This window comes from Sinocyclocheilus anshuiensis, unplaced genomic scaffold (assembly GCF_001515605.1).
Source record: "Sinocyclocheilus anshuiensis isolate Anshui unplaced genomic scaffold, SAMN03320099.WGS_v1.1 scaffold799, whole genome shotgun sequence".
NCBI lineage: Eukaryota > Metazoa > Chordata > Actinopteri > Cypriniformes > Cyprinidae > Sinocyclocheilus > Sinocyclocheilus anshuiensis.
The window spans coordinates 912609-940564 of NW_015548231.1; the positions used below are offsets into that span (position 1 = coordinate 912609).

Genomic DNA, 27956 nt, shown 5'->3' on the forward strand with positions numbered 1-27956 from the left:
TACACAAAATAATGATCTTTAAAAAAGCATCATATGACCCCTTTAATATGCATTATACAGAGGCAAGATGAAAAGAAAAAATACCATCTAAACGTTTCTAAATACAGTAAGTTCCCCTCAGACATACATTCATATAAACTCCTACCCCTAATTGAATCGCGATTTGTTTAGCATCTCAACCGATTTGAATCGTCACATATTTGAATCGATTTTCAACTGGCTCGAGGTTAATCGTTACATCCCTACCTATTATTGTTTAAACCAAATTTTTGGTTAAAGTTGTATGAATTCAATGAATGCAAGAACATGCAAACGGTTTTGTAACAACATGAGGATGAGTAAACGATGACAGAATTGTCATTTTTGGGTGATCTATCCCTTTAAACAATAGTAATAGAAAGTAAGAACGAATAACTAAAAACCTCACAAGCAAAAATTACCCATAACACCTTGAGAGTTCTGATCATCTGCACAACGGCGTCAAGCTAAAGATCAAGCACAGGAAGTAAGGATTCGGGAATTTTGGGAAAGCAGTCAATGGATTAAGGGAAGCCCATGATGCCATACACAGACGGACAGACAGACAGACAGGCTAAAGCTACAGACACACAGACAGGAGCAAGCAGCGGCAAACAGACAGGTTACAGACAGGCAGTGTGTGAGCTACATACTGACCTTCAGGTCCCTGTGCACTATGTCATGTTGGTGAATATGATGGACACTGTCTAGAATCTGATGGATACAGTGACTGTGAAGAACAGAAAAAGAAGAGGGGGAGGGAGGGAGCGAGAGGTGAAGGGGGAGATGTGAGGATAGATGCAGTGAAATTAAACGATTGATGGAGTGATGGCAGTGCATTGAATGAAAGGAGCGGAGATGATAGAGAAAACAAGGTGACAGGTTGAATCGATGCACGAGAGATGGGAGGAGTGATGTAAACAGTGAGGGAAGAGAGAGAGATGGAGGGAGAGAGGAAAGTGAATGGTGGAAGTGAAGAGACAGAACCATTTAGACAAAAAAACACACCACTGTCAACAACAAGAACAACATCAGAGAGAGAAAGAAAGAGAGAGAGAGAGAGTAGGTGAGGAGAAACAGGTGTAGTGTAGTGTGTGTGTTAAATCTGAGGATGTGAGAATAAAAGCTGGTGTGGTGTGGGGAGATTTACTATATACATTTACTATGTCTTTGAAGGGGCAATCTTTCTCACACGCACACACACATATTCATGACAACATTGTGTTTTATATATTATATATATACTATGGTTCAAAAGTTTGGGACTGAAGATGTTTTTGAAGTAAGTCTTTAATGCTCACCAAGGCTGCATTTAAAAATACAATAAAAATAGTAATATTATTAGAATTTAAAATAACTATTTTCTGTTTTAATATATTTCAAAATGTAATTTATTCCTGTGATGCAAAGCTGAATTTTCAACATCATTACTCAAGTCTTCAGTTTAACACCATCCTTCAGAAATCAGAAATATGCTGATATTGCTCAAGAAACATTTTTATCTGATAAATATTTTTGGAAACCTTGATACATTTTTTTTTCAGGATTCTTTGATGAATAAAAAGATCAAAAGAATGGCATTTACTTGAAATAGAAACATTTGTAACATTATAAACGCCTTTACTTTCAATTGTTTAATAAAAGTAATAATTTCTTAAATAAATAAATAAATAAAACAAAAAATCTTAAAAATGACATAAAAGTGACATAAAAATACAAACTTTCTCATATGTTCAATAACTGATATGGATGTTTTTGTCTATCTGCTCTACTACGTTTAGCATTTCAACCTACTCTAGTAGATTTGAACATTTTGAGGCAAAACTTATCCAAAACTATGTCCTAACCTGGCACAATATGCCAAGTTTTCAGCGATTGTTTTGGTCCACACTGAATACAAAACTGCTACATGATATGATATTAATTTATGGTTATGACAGGACTTTAGACCAGTGAGAATTCACAGTGGGCGGGGCTAACCAGCACAAAGCTACAGAAATAGAAATTAATCAACAGAATGACCTTACACACGTCACCTGTCAACCATGTTATATTATCAAATATTTTTCTAAACCTTAAGGCCGTACACCTCTATGTGGTAAAATTATTAACTATAAACAACAAAATAATAATAATAAGAGATCGACAAACAAAAAAAGATAGATGATTAGTAAAGTGCTTTTCACGGATTTAAATCACTCAAGCTCGGGCCCGTTTCCATTCACAGTAGCGTCATACCCTGCTTCTGTCACACGTCCAACAACAAGAGCCACAACACTGCGGTGTAGAACACACACACAGAATGAGAGAGCTAAAGTATCTGAATAAAAGAGAGAAGGAAGACAGAAAGAGAGAGAGACAGGTGGAGAATGGGAGGAGGGGAGAAAGATGAAGCCCTAATTACGTGTGTTAATTGGAGCCCTAGTTTCTCCCTCTCTCTGAGGAGGCAGGGGGCAGCGCACGGCTGCAGGGCTTCACAAGAAGAGGGACATTTCGAGTGAAAGAGAGAACAACAGAGATGGAGAGGAGGGAAAGAGAGAGAGAGAGAGAGAGAGAGAGAGGAGGGACAGACAGCAGGTGGCTAGAAGCAGGTCAGCAGGAGACGAGCACAAGGAAAGAAGCGGAGATGTTTCCTTACATCTATTCCTACAAAAGAAACAGGCAAACATTTGATTTCTCAGTCACATTTAAACTTTCTAAAGATATCTAGAAAGCAATGTGGTTCACTTCTAACTGATAATTTTTGTAAAAATAAATTTAGATTTTCCTGTAACAAATTACACTTAAAAAATAAAATACAAATAGTAAATGTGTGAATTTTTTTTTAATAATTTTACATGATTGTCATTACTGTTTTATATAACAACAATAATATTATTAGAACATATTAACAATAAAATATTATAAAATAAACTATTATTATTATTAGTGCTGTCAAATGATTAATCGCGATTAATCGTTTGCAAAATAAAAGTTTGTTTACATAATATATGTGTGTGTACTGTGTATTTTTATTATGTCTATATAAATACACACACATGCATGTATATATTTAAGAAAAATGTTATGTTTATATATTACATATATTTATATAACAAGTTATATTAATATAAATATATACACGTAAATACATGTATATATTTTCAAAATGTGTATTGATATATACATAATAAATATACACAGTACACACATATATTACGTAAACAAAAACTTTTATTCTGGATGCGATTAATCGTTTATTTATTATTTTTATTTATCTATTATTATTGTTGTTGTGTCTGAAATGCAAGTTGTATAAAATACATGTCAGTAACACTTTACTTTAAAGCCCATAATGTGCGTTGTAATACATTATCTTGTCGTAATAATTCTAACCGAATTTAAAATGCATAGTGTTACAATGAATTGATAAGTGTTATATTAACTGTGGTTACAATTATTCATGAGATTGTACAATGCATTATAAGGTGCATCATTTTCCGAAATTTCACACTCACAATTGTGCTGTGACAACCTCCACTTTATTTGACAAGGATATCTAGGGAATGGATGCTAGCACTTGTTTCAAACACAGTTATCAGCCTATAATTTCATCTCCAGAGGCCAACGATTGCTTTATATATACCTATTATAAGAGCCCCTATGCAATATACTACAGTAATTACAGTGTAAAAGCATTGTGCAAGAGCATGACAAGAGCGTAAACTGCCCTTTAGCAAACGCTCAGCTAAAGTGTAACGTCGTAACTAACAGCTGGGTCATGAGAACAAGAGCACATTGCTCAACTTTAATAATGGTGACGAACCAAGACAGTGAGGCTCAGTATCTGTGGTTTATACACTTGAGATTGAACCTGCAAACTTGATAACAATCAAGATCATAATGCAATCTAATCAGACACTAGTATTAGACATGTGCACAAGTAACCGACTAGTCAAGTACTTGTTTGCACCAAATAGTTGACCAAATGCAGTACTTAAATTACAAAAATATTTCTTCTCACTTTTACCTAAATTGTCATTTAAGTAGTTATGTTATACATTTATTATATATTTTTTTATTTATAATATATTCAACCTCAATAAATAAACAGCCATTTAAAAATAATTGTGTGTTTTTTAATGATGTTTACACTACCGTTCAAAATGTTGGGTTCAGTTAATTTAAGAAATGACTACTTTTATTAGCAAAGATGCATTAAATTGATCAAAAATGACAAAGATTTCACACTGATGCAAAAATTACTTTATAATTCCTACTTATTCTTTTCTTATAAACCTTGTTTTCAAAGAATCCTGTAAAAAATGGCTTCCACAAAAATACTAAGCAGCAAAACTGTTTTCAACAATGATATTTAGTAAGAAATGTTTCTTGAGCAGCAAATCAGCATATTAGAATGATTTCTGAAGGATCATGTGACACTGAAGACTGGAGTAATGATGCTGAAAACGCAACTTTGGCATCATAGAAATAAATAGCACTTTTAAAAACAATTAAAAATAAAATAGTCATTTTAAATTGTACAAATATTTCAAAATATACTGTATTTTTACATCAAATATATGCAGCCTTGGATTATATTATATTATACACACACACACACACACACACACACACACCTAAACAATTTAATTGTATTTCTTATTGATAGATATACTGAGATATAATATATATTATATATTATATAGCATATACTGAGATAAACTCTATATACTTATTAATTTAGTCAAATGACACGCATACACTTACCTAAAAGAAAAATTAGGTTAAATGTCAAGGGCAAAATCGTGTTTTTGGATCGTCTCATCTCTAACTTTCAGTTAGCAGACCAGACCTTTAACTACTAAACCACACCTCCCCACACGAACGATACCACGGAACAAGCACTGGGTCAAAAAACCCACAAGAGAGACGGTCAAAGCGAACGTGGTACACACACCCACAGGAAGTCAGTGCGAGTCATTATGTGGAACTGCATATATGGGCTGGACTAACACCTTCGACTGCATACTGTAAACCCTGATAACAAACACACAAGCACACACTCACACAATGTGGAAAGGGATCTGTACGGGATGGTCAGGCTGCCTGTGTCTGTGTGCATATGAGAGGGAAAGAGACATAATGCATGATGAAAGAACAGAGATAGATCAGTGGAAACAAAACTAAACAAGAGAAGACCTATACATAGACAGAGAAACTAAAGACACAACAGCAACACTCTAGAATTGTATATTGTTGCACAAAGCACCTGAACTACACACAACAGCATACAGTTCATTTCCTCAAACAATCTTAGTGTCCAGTTCTGTCGTGCCACCTTTTTAGGCCACGTTTCACCCTAGTGTGTGTGATGAGCGAAGAGTGAGATTTGCGTGTTGCACTGTGGGAGATGCTATTTCAAATAGCATCTCCAAATGCAAAACAAACTCACAGTGAACGTGTATGTGATGGTGACGGGTGCAACACGCTAGGGCCAATGAGAGAGGAGAAGAAAGGGCAGAAGAGAGGCACGGAGAAACATTAAACATTAGGAAAAGCAGCCTTACCTGGCATCTGCTTCGCTGTAGTACTCTCTGGCTACAATGTCTTCAAACAGTTCACCTCCAGTCACCCTAAAACACAGGAAGTTCATCCTTTTAAAAGTACAAATTATAAAACACTGAATGGTGTGTTATAAGCTGCAAAAAAAAACAAACAGCCCAACATACTTGGTTACACATGCTAACACAGTAAAATGCTAAAAAATGAAATTAGTATTTGTAAATTATAATTTTTTTTTTTTGTTAATGTTAATTTAGGAATCACAAATGTACAATTTCAAGTATGAAACACAGATAATCATTTTGAGATCTGCTAAATCTGATCTAAATATAAAAATAAACATGCATAAAATAAAATAAAATATCAGCTTTTAAATTAAATATTAATATCAGCTTTTAATTAACAACCGGGCATTTCAAGTAGTGAAAAAAATAGTAGTCAAAAGTAAAATTTCGGGTAGACTATGAATAAACCACATTCAAAATAAACATCACATCGCATTAGCCATCACATTGGTCATAGCTCCAGTGTAGAGTTACAGGACTTGTTTCCATTGGCAATGACATCACAAACCTGATATGTCATTATGCCTTTTAATTACACTATCATTATTTCCTTTGTCGAGTATTGAGCATTTGGCACAAAAACATGAGAGGAGGCAGCAATCACAAACCATAAGCTTGTCACAGTTGCACTAAATCAACGTCCTAGATCTCATTCAGTCTTAATAAAAGGGTCAGCGCGGCTCAGAACTGAGGGTGGCTAGATAGAGACTAGAACACAATGTTTAGATGTATACCTTCACTTTTACTCCAGATTAGATTTAAGCTTCAGATGGTGAAAACCATACTAATATCTAACCTAAGTTTCTTCTGAAAAGTCATCTCAGCCCTCTAGGCCTGGGCGATAAAACGGTATCGATATTTATCGACGATACTCCTTCATCGATAACAATAGAAAAAATGTTCGATATAGCGCACGATATAGGCACGTGCTATGAGTGACGCAGACAGCACACACAAACACAAACATGAGTGCTGTGCCTGCCTGTGATGAGAAGATTGTGAATTAAAAAATTAATATTAGCCTGGCTATTTGCTAATTCAAACAGAATTCCTGTTCTAGTGCACGTCTCTTCTTTTGAATACAGCACAGCAGTGTTGTTATTCTTCGCTAAAAAATAAAACTATTAAAAAATAACAGCAATAAAAAAAATAATAATAATAATAAAAAAAAGCTGAAATAAAATGAACTTTAAAAATGTTCCAAAAATGTCTAAAACTGAAATAAAAAGAATAAAAATAAAAATACTACAATTAAAATTAAATCGAAAACTGAAAATATAAAAATTAAAGCTAATTTAAACTATTAGTAAATACTCTTAATAGCATATAATGTTCACTTTCATCAGAAAACAGCAGCCTGTACGACAGCTAGATGTTTTAAAGTCATCTTGGTCATTTCCTACGTATAAGTATAAGTTTGAAAAATCATAATTATGATGTGATGTATGTTCAAGTAATTTTGGTCAGAATAAAATAAATATGTTGGTCAATTTTATTATTTACACTGCTTTCTGTCAAAGATATGAGGTTTATTATCTCTAGTACAACAAAATTAAGAACAAAGGAAATGGAGCTTTAGGTGTGGAATTGACACTTTATCAGCGTATCTTATCATGCTTGTGCTGCCAAATTCAGTTTTGCTATACAAGCCTGTCACTGCATAAACAGGCAGTATTTTCTGGTAAATTTGATCACTGGTCTTCATCACCAGCACACAAAACTATATTATAAAATTAACATTAGCAATTACAAAGTACTATGATAAATAACAATTTGTGCATGTGTGCTCATCTCATAAATACAATCATTCAAACATGACTTGAATGCAACATTACTCCTTTTGCATTCATAGTGTTGTGAGAGTGAGCAGATGATGACAGCAGCAGTTTTTTATTTTTGCGTGAACTATCCGTTTAACAGTGCAGAAAAACAGAATGCTTATAAAAGGCTTCAGAGGCACATACTGTAGCATATGAAGGATGAATCATTTTAGGCTACGCTGTTCCTCACGTCAAAGCTAATTTGATAACAGGAAACGGAGGAACATTCTGACAGGAAGTACACTGACACTTACAAATCAAACAGTAAGATTGTGAATTAAAAAATTAATATTAGTCAAATTTAAAATACAAAAAAAAATTGCATTTGAATGCAAAAATGGTACAGTCGAATGTTAGGCGTGCGTCAGTATCGATATTTATCAACGGTACTCCTTCATTGATAATGATAGAAATGTTCGATATAGCGCACAATATAGGCACATGCTATGAGTGATGCAGACAGAACACAAGAACACGAACATGAGGAGAGTGTGAATAAAAAAATGTATATTAGTCGAATTTAAAATAAAAAAAATTGCATTTGAATGCAAAAATGGTACAGTCGAATGTTAGGTGTGCGTCAGGGAGCGTCATCAGTGGAGCACCAGATGCGGTGATGATGATGTAAGTAACGTTGTAGTTTAATGTTTTGTTAGTCTAGCCCATGAGACGCACTGCTGCTACATTATTCATTCAGAATATTAGAGAAATATAGAAGCTCAATGCGTAGAAGATCTTGTTTAGGTTAAAACCGAAAACAAGTCATTCACACAGAACGCAAATTCAGCGCATTTTTTAGACGGACAAATATGACTGCTGCACTCGCGTCTCACAGAAAAAAACAGAGAATTGAGATTAGATTTTATTGAGGCTGTAGGGACAAAAATCACACAACATTCTCCTGAGCTCAAAGTATGATAATAATCGACTGTCAACGATCCATTCAGAGTTTAAATGCTTAAAATACACTTTAATCATATATATTATTTCTGATTAGAATTGGTGGAGGTAAATAGCTCACCGATATTGTGGTGTTTCAGCAGACGACAGATTCGAGCTTCTCGTTCGAGCTTCTGATGGTCTGAGGGTCAAACACAAAAAGTGTTAAAGGGGTCATATGATGCGATTTCAAGTTTTCCTTTCTCTTTGAAGTGATACAAGCTCTTGGTGCATAAAAAAGATCTGTAAAGCTGCAAAGACTAAAGTATGACTGCTGCACTCACATCTCACACAAGAGATGTATAGAAAGCCATGCAAAGTTAAAACAATTTAACGTTTAGAAAACACGTCGTGAATTTGTGGAGGTTTATTCCTTTTAACTGTGTCTCATATGTTTTTAAATGCAATCGGTGTTCGGCGATTCGGCTCTTTTTTTTTTATTATTTATGCAATGCATAAATACATGATGCTGTTTTGTTCATAATTGTTTATGCAATTTACGAAATTATATTTGATTTATATATGTTAATTTAGACGTTATGCACGTTTTTTTATGGACAGTTATTTCATTGCATTGACAATTTAATACACTGCCTTATTTTGCTCATTGCGCCCTCCTGTGGCCTCCGGAGACAAGCCAAAAGTTTCCATAAGACTTATTTAATCTGCATATAACACATAAGAAAAGAGATATTTGTTTAAATTTTATTTTGTGTTGGACTGTTAAAACAAACAAAACATTTTTTGTTAGTCTCAATATATTGGGTAAATTAAAAACACAGTGGTTAAATTTAAACATTTTTTTCTACTGCGCTTTGTTTTTAAAAAGGTTATAAAAAATGTCAATAAATATCGATACCAAACAATATGAAACATTATATAGTTGATAAATTTATTTGCTGTATCGCCCAGCCCTATCTATATCTACGTCTCATATATCTATATCTATACCAACAAACCTCTCAATATAAGACATGGTTATATAAGAGCACCCTACTGGCCCATCTGGACAGAGAACATACTGCCTAGGCTGTTAATTACAATAATAATGATGATGATCCTAATGATGATGATGATGAGCTACTATAAGAGTGGAATAAATGCTCCCTTCTTGAAAATCAACAGAGAAAATCAACAGAGACAGGACCAAAACCCCATCAAGCCCAAGATGGATTAGGGCGATACAAAACATGTTTCTCATGCTTATGATTCATGCTCTAGAAGGTCATCTAATGTTTCATCAAACTGATAGCAACACAAATAACGCCTCAGGACGTATCAGAAAAATTAAATCCAACAGCAACACACGCAATTAAAAATCAGGTTTCATTAATGACAGACACAGCTAAAGGCGACATCAACGATTTAAGAAGAGAGCACAAAATGATCAACACAACTGGAAGTTCAGCTGATGTGAGTAAATTCACTACAGTCACCTAATGTAGATGCAAAAATAATAATAAACGCTGGAAAACTGCAATGCTGAACAATTAGGCATGCAAAATTTCACCACTATGTTTTGTAAGTGAAAAGTGCAAGTAAGTGAAAGTTTGAATTCACAAGAATTCACAACACAATCCAACCAGTAAGGACACAGTCATGAAAACTTGTTCCACTGTTCGACCATTCAAATGCCATAATAAATATTCATATTTAATGTGCTCATTTTAATATCACTTATATATAATATATATACACCAAGTGGAAAACAAATGATGACTGAAATGATTAAATAAAATAATACAATTGATGACTTTTCCAAGAATTAATTTCACTTTACTAAATCATTTTTCTGATGATGTTTCCACTGTTTGACAACCACAAATATACAGTAGCTATTGTTTTATCTATACAAACTTCTTTTTGCTAACTGTTTCACTTAGAAAGTGTGCCTGTGCTGTCTTTTAGATCAATCACACTTAGTTTGATCTTTTGTTATGTAATGCTAAGACAATACAAAAATACTGTAAAGAATAAGTGTACCTTAAATGTCCAAATACTTTTTTTGGGGAGTCACTGTATAATGCATAACCTCCACTGCATCAGTAGTTAAACACAACACTGTACGAAAGCAAACCCAAACATAAATCGCCAACTGACCTCTGTAAAACAACATTTATTTCAACTGACACTCAAGGTCACCAAGTCACACAGTGGAGTTCCGTGTGAAGAGCCAATTAGCCTGTATTCAAAAGGTGTTGTTTTTTCCATTTGATCATGTCCCACCTTTACCTATTGTTCAATATTTTATTATCCCTATTCTCAGCCTTGCCATATTTTAAGATTTAATGGCTTGGCGCTGCCTCGTCTTACTCCTACTAACCCTAACACAGAGACAGGCTTCTTGATTGGCTGTTGGCCGGGTCTGGAATCCCGCCCCTTTGTCTGTCGCTGACGCTAATGTGCGTTGACCTTAAGCTCAGCTGCTGCATTCTCTGAGTTATACACATACTCCTGAAGCTGTTGTAACACTAGAGCGCCAACGCCGTCAACCCAGATATGAAGCTCCGCTCTAGCTAATGAGTTCCCTGCAGAAGCTGTCGTCCTATACCACATTTAAATAATACCCTTAAACCACCACACACTTCATTTCCAAGACAAGATATAAATTTCAAATTGAAAACCATGCATTGCTAGTTAAAGGTTTTGGTGGTTTATGGTTGTGCAAAACTACATATTTTCAAAATAAACAAAAACGAATTGTTCATGAAATGGAAATTTTCTAAATGCATGTTATTGATCTTCCTTTGAATGATTTGGCCAATCATTGAGTCCGCTTAAACTCCACCCATTTTTACAATCCAGCCATTCTGCCTCCATTCAGTCAAGACCTGATGGACTGAACCAATTCATTGTCTCGTTTTTTTCTTTTCCATAATCACGTTTCAGTTTTGTACATCACAAATTGGAAGAAAATATCTGTCATTACTTGTGCTACATCGCAACTTTAAAGACACATTGGACACGTCTGTAAGACATACTCTTGCAAAAATTTGGACAGAGCACAGCAGATGTACTTTTAAATAACAGCATTTTTATAATGCAATGCTAGTGGCAATATCCTCAAAAATCGATCTGAATTCGTAATTATAGGATACAGTGATGATGTTTGTAAAGACCCAACTATTTCCGAGATGATTGCACAACTAAACTATAGCGTGCTAAAAAAACATAAAAGCAAAAAATTATTAGTGCAAAAATCTAGATAAACTAGACTAATCAAAGGTTGGATGACTAGACTAGGGCCCTCTGATTTCAGGGATGCAGGAAACACGGACAGAATCGTGGAATCTACTGAATAATGCAGAATGTCACGGAATTTGTCAAAATTTGGACAAATTAATGAAAAGTAGGTCATTACACTTAAATAAAATTGTGATGTGGACTAGTGTCTGTAAATATTAAGCCTCAAAAAGACTATTTAAATATAAATCCTGCATGTTCTGCATGTCTGTGTGATGAATGGTGCAGACGCGTGGTTTTGTTCACTACACATAATGAAGTGCTCGTGCCGCTCACAGTGATTTCAGCGTCTGCCGTCTCACTAAATGAGGACATAAATAAATAAAATAATACATGAACAACATCTCCAAAACTGTTCTGAGAGTCACTTCCTGAGCATTTTACCATTTCATTTGAGTAAAACTAGTGTCATATCATGTACACGCAGAAATGTAAAAGTATTCACAGCAACCCGTCAAAATAAAAGTTCTGTTTGATGTTAAGACGATGTTAATTTTGCCAGAAATATATAACTATTCATCATCAATTATATTATAATATACTGCATTCAAATAATTGTGTCGAAACACAAAACACATGCTAAAACACAGAAATTGGTAATAATAAAACTAATAAAAAATAAAACATTTCATAGGGCCCTAACATGTTTTTTGTTAAACTTTTTAAAAAATTTTAATTTTGTTAAATTGTATAAGTTTCATGATTTAAATTAATTCAATTTTTAATTAACCATTAAACAAGAGCCCAGAAAAATGAAAACTGAAAAAAATTAAACAGAACTTGGGAAAAAATAAAATTGATTTCATAGGGCCCTACTAGACCAACATTGTGACTAGGGCTGCACGATTAATCGCGTGCGATATTTAACGTGCATCTTGTCAGAAAGCCGGTTCTGTAATCAGCGGTAAATCTCCATCACCTGCGTGCTTTCACATTGAGCAGCATTAACTACACAGAGCCGTTGTTCACTGATGAGCAGCGCAAAAAATCGCGCGAATATGAACCTGGTTTAGCGCAGCTCGTCAGTGATCAACGGCTCTGTGTAGTTAATGCTGCTCAATGTGAAAGCCCGCAGGTGATGGAGATTTACCGCTGATTACAGAACCGTGGACACGTCTGTAAGACATACTCTTGCAAAAATTTGGACAGAGCACAGCAGATGTACTTTTAAATAACAGCATTTGCAATGCAATTTATATTTGCATATAATTTATATTTGCAAAAAATCGCGCGAATATGAACCTGGTTTAGCGCAGCTCGTCAGTGAACAACGGCTCTGTGTAGTTAATGCTGCTCAATGTGAAAGCCCGCAGGTGATGGAGATTTACCGCTGATTACAGAACCGGCTTTACTGATAAGATGCGCGTTAAATATCGCATGCGATTAATCGTGCAGCCCTAATTGTGACGCATCGCTAATGGGTTACTACCGGTTGTGCATCGCACGTCCTGAAAAGTGAAGCTGTGGGCTCTTTGATCGCCCCCTGGTGGCTGGCTGCAGTACAGGTCATAAACCCCGCCCTCTCCATGTAAACGAATGGGACTTGAGTCAAAATAAAAAAAATTAATTACACTTCCAATACAATTTTCCGAAAGATGCTTCTGGTCATTTAAAGGCACAATATGTAAGATTTTTTTTATCAAAATATCCAAAAACCACTAGAACAGTGTTATATAATTTGCTGACTTGTGTACTTACATTATTCCAAATGATTCGAAGAATGTTTAAATCCAGAGAAATACGCAATTTCAACTAGTGACACGGAGCGTGTCCATAGTGTCATTGTGTTGCCTGCCAATGACGTCATAACCCCTCGATTTCCGGTTTTGTTTTGTGGGGATGAAGACCGCAACTCCCATGATTCCACACTCAGTCACAGCGTCATCAAACTACGCCTTTGTCTCTTTGTTTATTTTGAATACGCGCCCTCAAGCGGCGAAAATTACATATTGTGCCTTTAAGGTAGTTGTTATCACGCTGATATGTGTTCAATTGTTCGTTTTTGTGATAAGTTTGATTTTAGCTAGTAATTTGATGCTATAAAAACGGGGCGTGTCGTTATGGTTGACTGGGTCTGCGGGAGTTTGGGTGGGAGTTTGATACCGCGGCTCCACCTCACGACACTACTGTGCAGACTCGGGCTCCAAACGATTATCTACTGCGCAGACTCTGGCTCCAAACAATTCTCTACTGCACAGACTCTTGCTCCAAACAATTCTCTACTGCGCAGACTCTGGCTCCAAACAATTCTCTACTGCGCAGACTCTGGCTCCAAACGAATCTCTACTGCGCAGACTCTGGCTCCAAACGAATCTCTACTGTGCAGACACTGGCTCCAAGCATATCTCTACTGCGCAGACTCTGGCTCCAAATGACGTCATTTACTCAAGATGGCAGCGGCCATACTGAGACGATTTGGCTTCACTTTTCTACAGTGGAAGGAAGTGGAGACGCGTCATCCATCTTTTTTTACAGTCTATGGTTACCACAAATTACGTCTCATGAACTTATTTGTGCGTTCTGCCAGGGTCATGACCATCTCTCTGGGTCAGATGAGAGTCCCGTGCTCCAGGCATGCTTGTTCTCTGCCTCTCTTTCACATGCGCGCGCACACACACACACACACACACACACACACACACACACACACAGCTGCCAAGTGCCAAAGGTGCCTTCACTGTCTGCCTTCTCTTTATGTGTCTTTCTCTCAAACAGTCATTCATGATGATTCCTTCTCTCTCTCTTCCACTCTTTCCCTTTCTGTATATCTAGGTCACATTCCCTCTCTCATGCCCACCCTCCTTCTAACCCGACAGATCATATTGTTTCTCTCTCCTCAAAGTAACTCTCAGCCTAAAGACAGTCACTCCTAATCTACACGACCCACCGCAACGCTAGATTTTGTCAAATAAATTTCCATTTGAACACTGTAAACATTTATCATCCTATATTTGCTTTTCGTGACAAAATGGTACAATAACACAAAGCTACAATAAAAGAAAAAGGCTAGGGTGAAGCTCATGAAAGCGTTCCACCTTTCGGATGGTAGTGTATATGAATTCATGTCAAAGTGTAAAAAAAAAAAAGCGCACACACACACACACAAAAGAAAATATGACCTGGACATAATCTTGACAGGTTTTATAATGGCCAGTCTTGTCTGCATCAAGAAGGTTAACAACTAAAAGACTAATCTTACAACTCTACATTCCCAACCTTAATTTGATTTCCTCGGACCACGCAATCAGAAAGCAATGTGTCTCTCCACACAGGCTGTATTTAGAGGGCTGTTGGGCCTATTTTAAAATGTTTTCAGTGCCTGTGGAATCAAATACATGTCAAGTGCTTGTTCTCCACATTATACATTCTCACCACAATGACCACACAACTGAGGGGACATGATGAGGATGACACTTTGGCAAAGCAACTGCTGGCTTCAAGTTTCAAGAGGGAGGACTTACACCCTTCAACAGCGGGATGCCGTAAAAACTGAAAATCTCTTTCTGCCATTTCATTGGTGTCTTATTGCCATGGTGTTTGGATCTGCTATTGGCGCTGACAGTGACCATGGAAGCAGATTTAAATATAGTTATGAGCATGTTGTGGAACTTTGAGTGTTCTGTTATTGAATTTCTAAGCATTTACAAAGGAATCCTAACATGGTTTTTTGGAAATGGTACCACGGTATCCTTTGACTTAAATACTACAGTACATGAAAATGGTCATTTTTCAGTACCATACTACATATAAAAGTATCATGTAGGCCTAGTGTTAATTTTGTCCGCCATTTTTTAATTTAGCCTTAGTCATAGTCTTTTCAAATTAGTCTTGTGTGAAATACACGCGAGTTATTATCATCGTGCATCAACTTTGTCCTGTTTTTGTTTAGTAAAATTTTAGTCGACTAAATGTCTGAGCATTTTAGTCAGTGAAATCTTAGTTACATTTTCATCATGCTGTATAATGTTTAAACTGAGAAAAATTATTTTTGCCTAAATTTATTTTTGCATTTCAGTTATTGCACTTTTACCAATTAGCACAAATCAACAGAATTTCGATTCGTACACATGGTTTATTTTACCTCATCTATTGTACTGATTTATAATAGGCTATTTATTATATAAATTCATATCAAAGACTTATGCACTCTCTCTGTCTACATTTTGAAAACTGTTAAAACAAACAAAAAATAATATTATAACAGTGAAAGCAATATTATCGAGATCTCATGAGAGGACACAGACCGGCTGAATGACACTTTCATTTAAGATGAACAGAGATCGCTAAATTCCAGCTTACTTGTTTGTCAGTGTTTTCAGAGCATCATCGGCGCTTCTGCAATGAAGTGCATGCGAGTGCGTGTGCATGGTTGCCAGATTGCAAGAATTAAGCAAAACACTGGGCAGAAAATGTATCCTTTTAACAAAGAAGCTCTGAGTTGAGGATTTGAACTCTTGATATCTGGCAACCGTACACATGAAAGCTCACGCAGTAGAGATGTGTACAGCAGTCCGCAAGAATATTTTCCATGTTGATACAGTCACAGTTATCGTTTATTGACCTTATTGTCGTCTCGTCATCGTCTTGTTTCAGTCATGGAAAAAAGCTAGTCAACAAACATTTTTTTGTCATAGGTTTCATTACGAAATTAACACTAATACCATGCTATTACCATCTACCATCTCTGCACATAGTGAACTTGGAATGAAATGGAAATTCATCATCTGTTTTTTTAAATGCATCTTAATGAACTTACTGCGAACAATTCATGCACGTTTCATATTTTTAAGATTTTTTTTTTTACCTTTTTAATCGCAATGTCATAACCAATGGATAGAACCAAGTTCCCATAATACATTTTTTTCTTTTTAAATAATCCGTCTCACTCGGAAGTATTAGTTGTAAAATTGTTCCTAGAATTAAAACCCCTCCGTTATACTGTTACGAAAAAAAAAAAAACTTTGAATGTTTCGGAACATCTTCAGGAATTGACTAACCTCTCGCGGAGAGTTTTTTGGTGTTGATGATTTTGGCAGCGTATTCTTGGCCCGTGCTCAACTTCACACATCGTCGCACCACTGAAAACGCTCCCCTGGGAAAAAACACAAATTAATTGAGACTTCAAGTATAAAGTCATGACAGCATAATAGCAACATAGCCATAATAGTTCTACATGTTGACAGTGAAGTTTCTGTTGTATGAAAATTAGAATTAAAAACATCAGACAGACTGCCTCAAACCCTGGCAGCGTGTTTGGTGTTTGTTTTTAACATTTCAGGAGGAAATCAAGAGAAGCAAAGAGAGTAAGATAATGGCCCCCCATGTTAAACACAACAGATTATTTATTCATCGCAAATGTGCCTACATCACACTGTCGGACTCTTTTGCAGTAGTGGCTGTTCGACTGTGAAGGCTGATGCCACTAAAACGAGAGCTAATTCTGGAGGCCTGTATTAATAAATTATACTCAACTGGGTTTGTGTTATATGAATAAAACGGTAGAGTAGGTTTGTCATGTTTAATAGGTTTCACAACTTATGCAGAGTCAGAAAACCATATGGCGAGAAAGACGTCCGCGCCTAAAACAACATCTTTGCAAAATCTACATTTACGCAATGATGCAAACACTGTGATGTAGATGAGGTTTGCCTGTTTTTACACTCATCTTATGTTTATCATACATGAGTTTTGATCAAATTCAAATAGGCAGGATTTGTAAGGAATAAATCTAATTGCAATTTTTTTCCTGATAACTGGGATTGCAATTTCCATATTAATAACAACAAGAATTTATAACAAATTGATTACAATAATAATATTAAAATATTACAATAGTAATTTTTAAAAAATATTTCTTATTATTTTAAGTTAGTAAAAAAATAGTAGTAGTAGTAGTAAATAAAATATTAATTAAAATGAGAAATATTACTTTTATATTTAACGGTAAAGTTAAAATCTAGTATTTGAGAAAAATAAATGTATTTACAGTACTAATATTTAATGTTTATTTTCAAATGTGAAACCATCAACCATCAGGGAGCCATTAAAGCTTCTCTTTTGTTGACAACAGCCATTATAAGTGCTTCTCATTACAAATTTGTTTAGAGCAGCTGCAGAGATGGAGCAGAATTTGTTGGGAACCAAGCCGCTCTGAGACACTGAAAACACTGGATCATGGGCTGTTAGCGAGTAAATGAACACAGTGCTGCCACAGTGCTTGACTTTCTTAAAACATCCCTGTTCTTACTGTGGACAATACATTGGTGGCATCAAAAAATACCTAAATCAACAAAACCACTGCCAATCATGTCTAGGCAGTATTTAACAAAACACAGTCACCCGTAAGTGCTCTTCAATAGGGCCTGTTTTTGTCAGGCCAGTTAAAGCCCTTAGTGTCTATTAAAGTGATTTATAAGAAGTGTGTATGTGTGTGTGTGTGTGTGTGAGAGAGAGAGAGAGAGACACAAAGACTCCAGCTCCTCCTCTACAACCACCTCTCCCTGCATTACTGGGACGACTGGAGCTACTGGGTAAAAGAGACACAAACACACAGGTCACATGCGATTCTGGACTACAATGTGCTGTCAGAGGTCACATAATATCTGCATATTTCTGCTGGTTTGAGCAGCAATGTGTAATTTGTATGATTCCGCTAGACCTCAGGCCTGAGGGGTGATGAGACTCCTGCCCTGCTGCCCCTTCAGATCCATGAATCATCACTATGTTTCCTCACCCAAATCCTTGCTGTTCATTTCTCTTCCACATTGTCTCACCATTCACTCGTTGCTCCTGTAATACTTGATTCCCAGAGGGAATTTACATAACCTCTACATTCAATCCCAGTTCTAAAAAACTTAAACTAAAGAGATGGTCAAATCCAGACAGCTATGCACTTACACGCATATAAAGCACTGAATAACCAAACTCAGATTAATATTTCTACACATAAACAATGTGTCTCATGGTTATCAAGGCATTATTTTGGTTCTTACAAAGAATGATTTTCTGGGTAAATTTTATATGAGTTAATAATATGAAATAGGCCATCATATTAATAGCAGTTTTTATAGTATTTAGTCCTTCTCGCGAAAAACTCCTTCAGGCGAATTGTTTTTTCCAAACAGTTCGTTTCAAAGAGCCGATTCAAAATAACAATTCAATGATTCCATGATTAGGCCATGACAGCGCAAAATATTAAATATTAGGAGCTCAAAAACGTTTAAATAGTCATATCTCACCACTTCCTAAAATCAATGTGTTTTAGCTCTTAAAAGTTACTTACAGCCTAAATATTATTTGCATTTGCAATCCTAAAATTAAAATTCATTTACACCTCTTGGGTAAAAACGTTTTTTTCCCATTTGGATCAAATGCAACTAGGGATGCACCGATACCACTTTTTCCAGTACTCGCCCGATACCGATACTTTTATTTTTGGTACTTGCCGGTACCGATATATTGCATTTGTACATTTTTTAAATATTGGGTACAGAAACCAAAAGGGTATGTATAATGTTAGTTGGTTAACTTCATTTATCATCCTGCCCTGCTGCCCCTTCAGATCCATGAATCATCACTATGTTTCCTCACCCAAATCCTTGCTGTTCATTTCTCTTCCACATTGTCTCACCATTCACTCGTTGCTCCTGTAATACTTGATTCCCAGAGGGAATTTACATAACCTCTACATTCAATCCCAGTTCTAAAAAACTTAAACTAAAGAGATGGTCAAATCCAGACAGCTATGCACTTACACGCATATAAAGCACTGAATAACCAAACTCAGATTAATATTTCTACACATAAACAATGTGTCTCATGGTTATCAAGGCATTATTTTGGTTCTTACAAAGAATGATTTTCTGGGTAAATTTTATATGAGTTAATAATATGAAATAGGCCATCATATTAATAGCAGTTTTTATAGTATTTAGTCCTTCTCGCGAAAAACTCCTTCAGGCGAATTGTTTTTTCCAAACAGTTCGTTTCAAAGAGCCGATTCAAAATAACAATTCAATGATTCCATGATTAGGCCATGACAGCGCAAAATATTAAATATTAGGAGCTCAAAAACGTTTAAATAGTCATATCTCACCACTTCCTAAAATCAATGTGTTTTAGCTCTTAAAAGTTACTTACAGCCTAAATATTATTTGCATTTGCAATCCTAAAATTAAAATTCATTTACACCTCTTGGGTAAAAACGTTTTTTTCCCATTTGGATCAAATGCAACTAGGGATGCACCGATACCACTTTTTCCAGTACTCGCCCGATACCGATACTTTTATTTTTGGTACTTGCCGGTACCGATATATTGCATTTGTACATTTTTTAAATATTGGGTACAGAAACCAAAAGGGTATGTATAATGTTAGTTGGTTAACTTCATTTATCAAATAGATACAGTCAAACCAAAATTTATTCAGACACCTTCAACATTTCTCACATTATCACAGTTTATTCGCTATAGTTTAGAAAATGGTAATAAAATATGACAAGAACTCAGAGCTACACTGTGTCAGAACAAATTCATCTTGATAATGTTAGATAATTTTGATAGACAGGTATGTAATAGATTAGAATCAACCAAAAATTATTCAGACAGCTGTTAGTATGACAGTATTTACACAACTATGATGCAACCTGTCATACAGTCAAGACGCAAGCATAGTTCCAGTACGTCTTATTTGTTAATATCCCTGCTACTGAAATAAAGTTCCCTCAAATTGCAAATATTCTATCGGTTCACCCCAAATGCATACAACATTTGAGAGTTCATTTGAGAGCCTCTCGCACCGATTCAGTCAGATTCGTGAACAAATAATACAGAAGGGTTTTGTTAAACGGATCAACCGAGTCCTTCAAAGGATCCGAATCAACGATTAGTTCACATTTCGGACATCGCTATATCATACGTGACACCCTGGAGCACAAAACTAGTCATAAGTTGCACGGATATATTTGTAGCACAAGGCAAAAATACACTGTATGGGTCAAAATGATCGATTTTTTTTTTCTATGACAAAAATCATTAGGATTAAGAAAAGATCATGTTCCATGAAAACATGTTGTAAATTCCCTACCGTAAATATATCAAAACTTAATTTTTGATTTGTAATATTGCTAAGAATTGCTAAGCGATTTTCTCAATATTTAGATTTTCTTTTCTTTTTTTGCACCCTCAGATTCCAGATTTCCAAATGATTGAATCTCGTCCAAATATTGTCCAAACAAACCATACACCAATTGAAAGCTTATTTATTCAGCTTTCAGATGATGTATAAATCTCAATTTCCAAAAATGGACCCTTATGACTGGTTTTGTGGTCCAGGGTTACATATAGTCTACATGCAGTATATATTACAGATAAAGCACCGTGTCGTTGATTATGTGGAAATGCCAAACGCAACCCAAATGCACACTGAATTTTGCACGTGCATGTTTACTTTTACATCCGAGCATGAAATAGCAGCTTACGGGGTGTTGCACTAATCAATATTTGTTGCATCTGCAAGTGGGTTGTTTTGAAATAATATTAGCGGGTCTGAGTGCTGGTCAGCGGATCTTGGCAGGGCTTGAGCGTGTCTATCTCCTCCCTCAGTGACAGCACGCTTATCGGGGCACCACCACACCTCGCGTTTGCTGTCAGTTCGCTTCCCCTGCCCAAATATCATCATGCAATCTCCGTGCAGGACAGTTCCACACATGCACAACCGACCACCTCGTGATACTCACTTGCCCAGCTCCTCGTACAGCTGATATTCGTCCGTGAAGCGCGTACATGTAGTCGTGGCCATGTCTTCCCGTCTCGGACACGCTTCTTTAAGAAATTAAAATTCGTCCTCAATTCGGCGAGTAAAGAGCGTCCTGGATATTCACCTCGATTTTGCGCTCCAAAAAAATAAAGCCTGATATGTCTTGAAATGACAGGTTAATGGTTGAGTAGGACAGCGTGTATGCTGACGGCGGGCGTCCTCACCCCCGCGCTGTGCTCCAATCGCCTGCCTTCAAAATAGACTGCGCGAGCGCCACCTATCGGCGGCAGGCGGAACTAGCGTGCGTGGGCGCTCCGTTATTGTATTACTGTTATTGTAACTCCAAATAGGGACAAACCACGAGGGGGGCTATTTGTATTTCGATGAGCTCTTACGTAATCCTGATAGCGGCGTGTAAACCAAAAGAAATATAAATAAAGCATCGATGGTAGACGGAAATAAAATATTTAATGCATGCATAACAAACATCGTGAGTTTAGCATTTCGAAAACTATACAATATACACTTTTTTACCTTTTAATCGTATTAGTTTTATTGCATTTTAAGTGCGTATTTCTGTTTTTTTATTTATTCTGTTTTGTACTCCCTTATGCACTTTGTGCTCCATTATATGCAAGGCCCCATACAAATAAAGTGTTATTATTCATTTTATATGCATGACAGGATCATATAGTTGTCTTTTGCATTCACAAGGATAAATGGTAATAGGGTTTTTTCCACGGGGGGGACTGATGACTGACATGGTTTTTGTTGGCTTCCACTGACCTTTCACATGCAAATGCAATACACAAAGTGTTATCTTGTGAAATCAAGTATGAGAAAACTGGTTATTTTTTATTTTTAAACTGAAATGGTCAGATGCATTCAAAATGATTTTTTAGGTAATAGATCCATCATGTTTACATTGCTCATTTAGTTCTGTGTGTGTGTGTGTTTTCAACCACTCGGATATTTCATATTCAGCTCAATGTCAACATCATTAACTCCAATTACACTAATTAGACTTGGTATGACTCGTTAGGAGTGTTTCTCGCTGCCTTTCAGTTCTCTGTGGAGGAGAGGCAGAAATTTCACCAGAACGTAGCATTGGAAAGAAGATCAATGCTAAAGAGATTCGGCCGAGAATGATTCAGAGCCAGTTACACATTTACAGTTATTTATTCATTTTTGGAGAGAAAAGTATCTTCTTCATACAAAAGAAATGTTACGTAAATTATTAAAACTGTAAAGTGTTAGGTCCACATGCTGATGGCCCTTTGAAAAATATCAGGGGTTTTATCAAGACATTAAATATTGAGGTGTAATGAGACCAAAAATTCAATGAATATATTATTGCTTGAAAAATATTAACATGCACACTCTAACTCGCCACTGCCAGTTGGGCAAATTCATGAATTCAATTCAGAGTGCAATATTCATGACACAAGAGCAAATGTTAAATCAAACCAAACACACACACACACACACACACACACACACACACACACACACACACTTCAAATAGAGAATCATTAATCACTGAGTCTTTGATGGGAGTTCAAACACTAATCAGTCATTCTAAGCCCTTGAAAATTAAAGGACTAATCGTAGTATTCAGCATTTCTCCTAAAACAAGCTGGTCATATCGAATTTGCATTTACTAAAGTTGTAAAATGTAAATATTTCAGAGATAAATGTATGGTAAATCCAGACAGAACTCTTTTTCCTCATAGATTTAAGAACAGCAGCAGCAATGGCTATCGAGGAAACAAAAGGTCAACTACATTGGGACTGAACTATCACAAAGGACTTTACAAATATTCCACAGCCTTGTCTATGAGAAGAGACTGTCACACGACAAGATGCAATGCATTGACATGAAGGTGAAAAAGGAAGTCAGCGTATGAAGCTCCACCATTAGGACTCTTGTCCTCCACCAGGAGGAGCTGCAGAGACTCCTCACAGCTGTCACCTTCCCGCACCAGTTTTAGCTGAACAAAAAGAAACACACATTAAAATTACTTTTTTTTCAACTATTAAACATGTTTTACTGCCACAACTGAGTTTGAAAGGAAAACGGTCAAATGGTTTGGTTTTACTATGGTTTGAGCTGTGCAGATTTTTTGTCGCAAAAAAATAAACAAAATAGTTCATTCTGTGTCCACATCCTGTCAGTTCCTGAATTAAACATTGTGCAAATGAAGGGTGTGAGTCATTCACCTGGAGAGTAACAGCTGCTGAGGACTGCAGAGAGCATATGAGAGCTCTGGTGCTGATGGAGAGGGAGTTCTCAAGCACTGGAAGTTTGATCTACAGAGAACATACAACACACATGCTATGTACGAGGCTAAAGTGAAGTCAAAGCACTAAAATACAATAAGTGCAAAACATTATGAAGAAAACTCCTTGAATGGGTACTTCGACATAAACAGTGTTTCTCTCTCTCTCACACACACACACACACACACACACACACACATTTATAATGTTACAAAAGATTACTATTTCAAATAAATGCTGTTTGTTTGAACTTTCTATTTACCAAAGAATCCTAGATAAAAAAAAAAAAGGTATCAGTTTCCACAAAAATATTAAGCAGCAACTGTTTTCAACATTGATAGTAAAAGGTAATGTTTTTAAGCACTAAATAATCATATCAGAATGATTTCTGAAGGATCATATGACACCAGTGGAGTAATGACTGCCGGAAATGCAGCTTTCCCTTTATAGGAACAAATTACACTTTAAAATACATCAAAATAGAAAACAGTTCGTTTAAATTGTAATATTATTTTACAATATTACTATATTTTTGATGAAATAAATGCAGCCTTGTTGAGTTTAACTTCTTAAAAAAGTGTCATTAATATACAATACTAAATCAGATATTACATTTAAAATAGTGTTTTGACAATTTAGATGAATGATTAAATAACCCATGACAGACAAATCAGATTCTAGTCAGAATCCCAGTAAAAGAGATTAATCTGAAAGGTACATTTATTCTATGACTATCTATATCTAATCCTATACATAGTTCATGAACCCACTATTTGTCAATTACCCATTATCTAGTAGTCTATTATGGTAGAAAACAGCAGATTACATTTTAAAGTTTTCATTTAAAATATGTATCCAACCCTCAGATTCTCTCTTAGATGAACTGCTTCTATGAATTGTTCTCATTTGTCAGTCACTTCGGATAAAGTCTGCTAAATGCTAATGTAAACGCCAACGCAGTGTGTCCCTGTCTCACCTCTCCAGATGTGAGGTAGGAGAAGGAGTTGGTGTTGAAAAGCTGTAGAAGAGTGTGAGGAGGCACACAGCTGCCCACCCAAAGGAGCAGTGCCAGTGGGCAGTAGACCAGATACAGACCCCCTGGATCCAGACTAGAGACAGTACAGCGCACGGCTTCCCCTAATGATGGCATGTTGACATTATCAGCAGAGACAGACTGCAGGGGTGAGAAGGGTAAACACAGAGACAGTGGCATCATCATCCAGTCAGGAGAGAAAGCATCAATATTTTAGGAAGTTTGCGTTGGACTTAAATGTGACATGGATTTTTCTTGCTCTTTTTTTAAGTTTGGTGTACTATACAGAAAAAAAACTTTCATGGTTTTAAGCTCCCAATTAAGTAGAAAAAGACACAAAAAGGTACTTTTACTTAAGTACTGTACTGTACCTTAAATGTACAGTCGCCTGCTTTTATTGGTTTTGACACTATTGGTTTCAAATTTTGTCTATTTAAAGGGGTCATATGATGCTGCTAAAAAGAACATTATTTTGTGTATTTGGTGTAATGAAATGTGTTTATGCGGTTTAAAGTAAAAAAAACACATTATTTTCCACATACTGTACATTATTGTTTCTCCTCTATGCCCCAATGCGTTGCATTGCATCGCGCCGCGTAAACATAAAACCCTGTCTGCATTTGTGATCAGAGAAATAACAAACAACAAGTGCTATTCTACACTGCCCAAAACTCGCGTTTGAATCATCAGTGGCAAATCCTTTAAATGAAAACGTACTTACGTGAGTCAGAACTGCCGGCATTTTAGTCTAACGTTACTAATTAGCAGCCAATAAGCTGGTGGTTATTCTCTTGCTATGGTCAATAACCAAGAAATGGCAGATGATAGATAACATTTATACTATTTATACAACTAGGAATACAACTTTAAAACTAAAATTAACCATTTTAAATGCTGTTAATTTAAATGAAAGTTTGATTAACTTTAGGTAAGCATTATATGACAACAAAAGGGAATAAAAAATAGACAATTAAATATTCCAATATTGATCACATATTGATCAATTAAAAAAGACATTTCTAATATCAGCCAACATTCAATGTGGTACTAATATACTGTGCATTCCTAATTATAACTGTCTTTGGTGCCAGAAATCTTGACATAATAAGTAAAAAATAAAATGCTATAAATAGAGAGTGAGAGTACAGTAGATGCATTTATTGCTAGAGTAGTGAAGAATGTGGCATCTCTAAATTCTGCCATGTGCATAACAATCCAACTGAGAATTATGAATTCTTACAGACAAGGAAACGGTCTCATTTCAGTGACTAATTTGGATGAACAGAATGTTCTAGATGTCTGTCTCTCACCAGAGGCAGAATAAGTGGGTAGAACTGAGAAGCAGTGCTCAGCGTGTCCATGGAGACAATGAGGCTACGCTGTTGTAGACGCTGATGTACAGAGCTCCGCAGCCCAGGCAGCAGCACTTCGCTTTTGCGCAGACTGTTAATGTAGACAGGTACGGCTTTCAGAAACTGAGGCAGCACCAGCTGACAGAAAGAAACACACGCACACACACACAGACAGAGAGAAAGAGACAAAGAGGAGTATGACATTCAAGACTCTATTATCCAAATGAAATAGGAATCTCTTAGAATGGCTTCTTAGTATTGTTATCTGTGCCTGCATCATTAATAGGCTAACGAATCGTAAAATAAATTGAGAGTGGAGTAACAGACTGTCTGTCATCTCCTAAAAATACTTTTTTCCCCTAAATACTAGAAGACTTCACGGGCCTAAAATATCTGATTAAGCTCTAATTACACAACTTGCTAATAACTGTCTAGGGCTCTTTGCACAAAAAAGGCAATGTCTATTTATTTGAGCAATTGAAAATATATTGGACTGAAAACGGCGGGACCTTACTTTTTAATTGGTATCACCAAATCATGGTTTAATATTTCTAAATTATTGCTTCATCTGAAACTGTATGATAAATCTCTAGAGTATCCGAATATTCAAAAGGGTCCAGTGCTGGTCCAGTACCTTATGAGAGATCCTCATTAAAGAGAGAGAACTATATGAAGAACGCACCTGTCCTGGGGACACAGAGGTAGTGCAGCTTTGTTTCCTGAAGCAAGCCAACATCTCAGTAACCTCCGTTTGTAGCTCCTCACGCAGGGACTGCAGCGGACTCTCCAGTGCTAATGAATACACTGACTCACACACACCGACAAAATAAAGTTAGAAATATTATAGTAAAAATAACCAAATTGAAGTAAAACAAGGAAGACTGGGCTGAGTGCAATAAAACAACTGATTATGCACTGCTAATTATGATAAGTCATTATATAAGCAAATTCATGTAAAAATATTATTGTATTTATATTACATATTATTTGTACACTACCATTCAAAAGTTTGGGGTTCACCAAGGCTATATCCATTTGATCAAAAATTCAATAAAAACAGTAATATTGTGAAATATAACCACAATTTTCAAAATTGTTTTGCATATTAATATATTTTAAAATGCAATTTATTCCTATGGTGGCAAAGCTGAATTTTCAGAATCATTACTCCAGTCTTCAGTGTCACATGATCCTTCAGAAATCATTCTGATATGCTGATTTGGTGCTCAACATTTTTTTAATCAATATCAGTCTTGAATATAGTTGTGCTGCTTAATATTTTTATAGAAACAGTGATTTTTTTTTTGATGAACAGAAAGTAACAGCATTGTGTTTCACAATGTCTTTACTGTCACTTTTAATCAATTCAGTGCATCCTTACTGAATAAAAGTAATATTTCTCTAAAAAATGACCCCGAACTTTTAAACAGTAGTGAATAAATTACATATTTTATTAAAAAAGTAAATAAGGTCAAATTTGATTTCATATTGGTATTTGATTCATATTCATATTTTTAAATACATTTCTTGCAGTAGAATGTGAGGAGCGTCTCGGCCTGGCTGCTTCTAAAGGTGTCTAGTGGTTGACTGGAAGCGGACAGAATAACGGTGTGTATCCGTGTCCTGTTCTCTCCGGAGGAGCTACTGTATGACAGCACAAACTACACAAGCAGATGAGAAGACAATCAAACCAATATATTAAAGGGGTCATATGATGCTGCTAAAATGAACATTATTTTGCGTATTTAGTGTAATGAAATGTGTTTATGTGGTTTAAGGTTCAAAAAACACATACGAAACACAGCGTCACACACGGCGGCCTTGAGTGACCGGAGGCCGGTGGCTAGAGTGAGCGGCGGCCGGCAGATTCGACGAAGGAGCGTCCGGCAGGCTTGCGGCAACCACA

General features: G+C 36.0%; 2 protein-coding genes across 2 annotated transcripts in view; both read right to left on the bottom strand.

Moving 5' to 3' along the window:
- LOC107654637 (calcium/calmodulin-dependent protein kinase type II subunit beta-like) overlaps positions 1–21615 on the bottom strand; it is a 73239-nt gene extending 51624 nt beyond the window's left edge. Inside the window, exons 1-5 of the mRNA XM_016441814.1 lie at positions 21366–21615; positions 16627–16721; positions 8439–8528; positions 7702–7726; positions 5568–5633 (exon numbers count right to left, since the gene is read on the bottom strand). Coding sequence (XP_016297300.1) covers positions 5568–5633; positions 7702–7726; positions 8439–8528; positions 16627–16721; positions 21366–21427 — 338 coding nt within the window. The 5' untranslated portion in view covers positions 21428–21615. The remainder of the gene's footprint in view (positions 1–5567; positions 5634–7701; positions 7727–8438; positions 8529–16626; positions 16722–21365) is intronic.
- A 965-nt stretch (positions 21616–22580) lies between these two features.
- LOC107654639 (protein transport protein Sec24C) overlaps positions 22581–27956 on the bottom strand; it is a 14522-nt gene continuing 9146 nt past the window's right edge. The window contains exons 15-20 of the mRNA XM_016441817.1: positions 27573–27711; positions 26733–26854; positions 26009–26188; positions 24642–24839; positions 23606–23695; positions 22581–23376 (exon numbers count right to left, since the gene is read on the bottom strand). Coding sequence (XP_016297303.1) covers positions 23236–23376; positions 23606–23695; positions 24642–24839; positions 26009–26188; positions 26733–26854; positions 27573–27711 — 870 coding nt within the window. The 3' untranslated portion in view covers positions 22581–23235. The remainder of the gene's footprint in view (positions 23377–23605; positions 23696–24641; positions 24840–26008; positions 26189–26732; positions 26855–27572; positions 27712–27956) is intronic.